The sequence below is a fragment of the Macadamia integrifolia genome, chromosome 10 (assembly GCF_013358625.1).
Source record: "Macadamia integrifolia cultivar HAES 741 chromosome 10, SCU_Mint_v3, whole genome shotgun sequence".
NCBI lineage: Eukaryota > Viridiplantae > Streptophyta > Magnoliopsida > Proteales > Proteaceae > Macadamia > Macadamia integrifolia.
Window position 1 is genome coordinate 33539863 of NC_056566.1, and position 5591 is coordinate 33545453.

Here is a 5591-nt window from a genome sequence, read left to right on the forward strand (position 1 = left end):
TTTATAAACGGGCCGGGCTCAAGCCCGACACGTTTAATAAACGGCCGGGCCAGGCCGGTCTTTAAACGGTCGGTCCCGGTCGGTTTACCCGGTTCGGGCCACAAATTGACACCCCTAGGGGTGTCAGTGGTCTAGGTCGGTGCAGTTTTGGTTTGGTTTGGTTTCATCGGTTTCGGTATGTGTTTTACATTTACCGAAACCAGCTCAATAAGGATTTATCAGTTTTGATTCGATTCTGACTTCGGTGAGGTTTGGGTTCAAGTTGGCACTGGTTTGGTTATTGGGTTCATTCTGGTTTGAATCGGTTTTTAAAACTGGTATGGACCCTTAGGAAACCGTTTAGAAACCGCCAGAGAATTATGGTTTTCTTGGCTTTTGAGCCTAGAGATCCAAAATAACAATTCCTGCAAAACAAATAATTGGATTAGCTATTTTATAGAAAAACCAATCGTAATCATCAAGAGAATTGAAACTAAAAATTTTCAAAGTAGAACAAGAATACAGAGAAGCAAGAGAGATGATTCAGTCGATTAACCATAGCACAGAGAGCAAGAAAGATGATTCAGTCGATTGACGGCCTTATGACCGTTATAGATGTCGAAAATCAAAATAGTAGCATTTGTTTTCTAGAGTGAGGGATTTCATAGCCTATAATCTGCAAATAAGGAAAAGGAAAAAGTTATACCTGGAACTGGGAAACACTTCGGTAAGAGAGTAAGAGGCTAGAGATGAGGTCACCGAGGTAGCTTGAGATGCGCTGGCCGCTGGATCGCCGCAAAGATCTTCAGCAGCTCAGCAGCCTCTTCAGTCTTCACTCTTCACTTTCAAGTTTCAGCCTAGTCGCTTAGGGTTAGAAAAAATTAGGGCTTCTAAATGCATGGAAAGAAAAATAAGTATATATATATGTATATACTTGGCTGGTTAAGTGGTTGGGTTAGTGAGTTAGTCCGTTAGTTGTGTACTAGAGTGAGTCAGTAAGTTAGTTTTAGGTTCGGTTTATGTTGGGTCGGTTTGGATTGGTTCAAGATTCGGTTCATGTTGATGGCATAACGGTTTAGCCTGAATCAAATCGAAACCAAATTGAATTTAAAGTACAAACTGAAACCGGCCCAATTAGGCATCGGATCGATTTGGTTTGGGCTAATCAGTTTAACTGGTCCGATTTTGGTATTGATACCCTACTTCTATAGCTGAAACGTCCTCCTGATTCACTCACCTAATATGACTCCTGTTATATATGGATTCTTACCTGCACTAGGAAACCTATCAAATTGGGACTCTCTCCATTACCGTCATTCCTCCACTACAAATATACAGGTAAGCCTCCTTTCAAGGGGATCGACACTTTTCCATTCTTACTAGAATTTCTATTTGCAAAGAGATCTGACTTAAGCATCAAAGAATCCCCCTCCAGATCAGTCTGACGCTCACTTTCTTGTGTTTACTCCTCTGTGCAAGTTCCACAAGTAGCCTAGTATAATTTCTTACCGCAACACAACTAAATTATCATTTACTGCAGAATATATAAATATTTTGTAAAACAATAATTGGAAGAAACCAAAAATGTAATCAACTTCATATCTAGGATCAATAAAATTAATATGTTAAAATTTTCATTCAAGAGATTTTCTTATTGACACCCCCTCCCCCCCAGGTGTCAAGATAGGATACCAAAATCTCTAACATGTCTCAAAGTAATTAAAGAGATGTATACCACACACACAACAATCAGCTTGTCATGCTCAACTCTCCATGTGACTCAAAATGGCAGACCATAAGATCATATTTTTGGTAAACTATAAGATTATTGAAAATTAGATTTTAACTTATCAAATTAATCACACAATCTTTTTCTGCAAAATTATTCAAAAAATATTTTTAAATTCCAAAACTCCTCAAAATACAAGCTAAAATGGCGAGGCACACGTATTGACATCCCCCTCCCGCACACCCCCCCACCCCCCCCCCAAAAAAAAAAAAAACTTATAATTTACACCTTAATATTCTCTTCTTATACATGCATTTTACATTTTCTTAGCCTCTTTAACTGACACGGTTTTCTAGTCTCAAACTCTAACTTCATTGTAACCATCCCTTCCCACAAATGGGTTAAATTACCTTGAGGAGAATGAGATAAAGAGAGATGCCAGACAGCTCTAGATGTTACACTTTCTCTATAAATCAGAAGCTAGACCCAATTGCTTGATGTGGTGGTGCATATCAGGTGGATGCTCATCAAGTTTTGGCCTTTCAGGTTGTACCCAGCGTCCTTCATAATTCCTCACCATCCCCTTGTTCTCATCTTGCCTCCAAAAGGGTGGCACTAAGTGGTGATCTTTCAAGAAATCAGCAGCCTTGTTCACTAGAGCGATGTCCCTTTTACTGGAAAGCACAAATCTCTTGCCTTTTCCATGGTACCTGTTAGAATTTTCAGAAAGAAAACTTTAACTTCAACTGATCTGGTGAGGAATTTTAAAACGAAAACTATGAAAGAGCAAGAAAAGTACAAAAATAACCTCATCTAAAAGAGGGTATAAGATGTAGCCAAGGACAAAAAGAGAAGTGCCAATATGTTATGGAAAAAAAAAACCCAGTCTAGCACAGGAAATGCTCATACTGATGTGAATGCAAAAAGGCCAAGCTGCCCTCCCTCTATGCACTAAAGATATTCCTATCATCCATTCCATTGACCCGTAAGTCTGGAGTTTTCTATTCCATATCGTCAAGGTTCTCTTACCCATATGTTATTCATATTTTTTTATACATCTAAAATATTCATTGAAATTTAAAATAATATTTAAAGCTAAGTGACTGATTTTTGAATGAAGTATACACTTAACTTTTTTAATGATTAGACACTGAACACTTTTGTTTTCATTTTAAGTTTTTGTGTTCCTTGTGTGTAACATTTCTCTCATCTAAAGGTGGGAACAAATTCTACCTAAAAAAAAAACAAGTGGGAACAAATGATATAGGTAAGCACAAAAAGTAAAAATTTTCTGTTAACATCTAAAAAATCCATTGCAATTTGAAGTAATATTCAATTGCTAAATGACTGATTTTAAATAAATAAATATACACTTACTTTTGTAATGATTAAACAATTAATCCTTTTTTTCCCTTGTAACATTTCTTTTAATTTTATATTACATCAGTTACATCCAACTAGATGAAGCCCAAAATCTTCTAAGAGCTCATAAGATATCACTTTCTACATGATGCATGGCATGGCTAATATAATACTCAACTTAAATTAGAGTTTGGAGCTGTCAAACAAAGTAGAAATTGTCATCAATTAGGTTGTGGCTTTAACTTATTTCCACGTTCCTTAACACATTTTTAAAGTTGTATCTAGTGAACAAGCTCACGTCATTACGACATGACAAAGGTCATAATATATGCAACTTTGATCCCATCTCGAACAAAAATTGCTTCTCCATGACCATGTCCCTCTTACCTATTGTAACCACATCATCCCATCTCATATCATCCATGAAATGTGATTTTCATACCATGCGAGGTGTAGGTCCTGTAGGATGAAGGAAGGTGATTGCCAACAAGGGAAAGGATCCAAGCTTACTTCTTAACTCAAAGTCAAGACCACTTGATCAACGGAACAACTGTACCATTATTCTTGCAAGTTAAAAAATCATGTGAAAGCATGCCATGCTATGAGTCTTTAACTCTTGGAATTTGGAAGAAAAAACACAAAGGCATGACATTAGCAGCACGTGCGTTAATAGACAGGCTTTCCCAGAGGTAACCGGTAAGAATCACAGTGGGTCCATGGTCAACCAAATTCGTCTAGCTAAGCTGTTGATGTTCTGTTTGGGGAAGTATCATGGACTAATGGAGTGAAGTTTTCCAAACAACCGTCATTAACGACCCAAGTTTTTTTTTAAATATGTAAATACCAAAATGTCCTAAAGGTAAGAGAGAAAATACTGACTAACCCGTCAAGCAAATGCAGGTGAACCTCCAAGTTATGGAAATTGGTAGGGTCATTAATGTCCTTCAAGAAAGGAGAGTTCTTATGATCCAGCGCCAGCTCGACTCCCACGTGCGAGTAACACCAGGGTAACCCCTCGGCCATCTTCTGCACGAACTCTGGCACGTGCTCATTAAAAAACAAACCAGGAACCTTAGCCACCGTATCGTGAACGTTCACCACCCTCAACACCTTCACCCCTAAACTCTCGAGCCGTTCCTTGAACCGGACATTTCCGACCCTTGGCCCAGAGAAAGAAAACACACTGACCGGTACGGTCCGACCGTCCTCCGTCAGATCTACACCGGTTTCTACAATATCGTACGCACTCAGTATCGCTAGGGCAGCACCCAAACTGTGCCCCGTCACAGAGATGCTCAGTTCCTCGTTTGGGTACTGTTGGATCAATCTCTTCACCTCCGTCAAGATCTGTTCTCTGGCTGAGTACTTACAGAACCGGCAATTCTCATCCTTGTAGGTGTAGACATCGAGGAATCCCGATTCGACCTTGACCGACGGATCGGGACAAGGAATCTTATCGGAAGAGACTGGCCGGAGGTAATCCATGAGATCGGCGATCCATTCAAGCCGAGTCACCGTTCCTCTCCAGGCGATCGTTATGTCGCGACGCCCTAGCCTAACCGAGGTTTCATCGTTGGAAACGGCGACATATCCGATCCAATTGGCGCTTCGAGACCAGACCTTAGGCCACCGTGAGGTCTTGAAGAAATTTGGGAGATTAATATTAGAGGTTGCATAGATGTAGCGAGAAACATCGTAGCCTAGACTCGTCATTCCAAGGCGCTCGAAGAACCTGCGACGGTTGAATCTGCAACTACCGCAGTATTTCGAGTAAGGATCAAAATCGAAGGCGTCGTAGCAAGCTTGAGCCATCTCGCCGTAACGAATCAGTTCGGAACGAAGGAGAGGATCCATAGGGTCAAGCATTCCAATCCAATCGTCCTTGCCGTGGATCTCATGCCAACAATCTGCAAGTCTCTTCTCCTCCTTCTTTTCTTCATCTTCCACCATCTGTTGTTGTTCTTCCTTGTTAAGATCGGTGATGATCGACGCCATGGACTCATTTCTCTCAGACAGAACTTGCGTGACTACCACTGGTAGTGTTCTTCTGGTTGCAAGCTCTACTGTGTGAAATCGCTTGTGTTTGTGGCTGAGGAGTGGCAGTGGAGCTGGATTTTGGGATGTGAACGCATTGGAGACTTGTCCCTCGAGGGATAAAGCTATCATGGGAAGAGGGATAGCCATTGAAGATGGAAGTGTGGAGAAGGAAGATCGAATAAAGAAATATATATATATATAGTAGACTAGAGACGAAGCCTTTTAGTAGACTCTGGCAGGTTTTTTTTTTTTTTTAAGTAGAAGTAGACTCTGGTAGGTTGGTTGGTGGTGGTAATGGCATATGTGCTTTTGGAAAGGGGAATGCCTGGTCCGTTTGATAACGTTTCTGTTGTTACTGTTTCAAGAAATGGCAGAAACATAAATTTTCGTTTTTAAAAATAAAAATAGAATTGAAGGTGTTTGACAAGTCATGTTTTTAGAAGTCGATGATAATCAGTAAAAGAATTACCACAAGTCATTTCCA

At 40.0% G+C, this 5591-nt stretch overlaps 1 protein-coding gene across 1 annotated transcript; it reads right to left on the minus strand.

The window, feature by feature from the left end:
- Positions 1 to 1981: 1981 nt before the first annotated feature.
- LOC122092073 (phospholipase A1-Igamma2, chloroplastic-like) lies at positions 1982 to 5296 on the minus strand. Its single transcript, XM_042662384.1, has 2 exons — positions 3954 to 5296; positions 1982 to 2418 (listed from the first exon to the last, which is right to left on the minus strand). The coding sequence occupies exons 1-2, from the start codon at positions 5252 to 5254 to the stop codon at positions 2175 to 2177; spliced, it is 1545 nt and encodes a 514-aa protein (XP_042518318.1). The 5' UTR covers positions 5255 to 5296; the 3' UTR covers positions 1982 to 2174.
- Between the last annotated feature and the right edge of the window lie 295 nt (positions 5297 to 5591).

Coding starts and splice junctions, on each gene's coding strand:
- LOC122092073 (XM_042662384.1), bottom strand. CDS start 5,254: ATGGCTATCCCTCTTCCCATGATAGCTTTATCCCTCGAGGGACAAGTC. Junction 2,419..3,953: donor CACCTGCATTTGCTTGACGG/GTTAGTCAGTAT, acceptor AAATTCTAACAG/GTACCATGGAAAAGGCAAGA.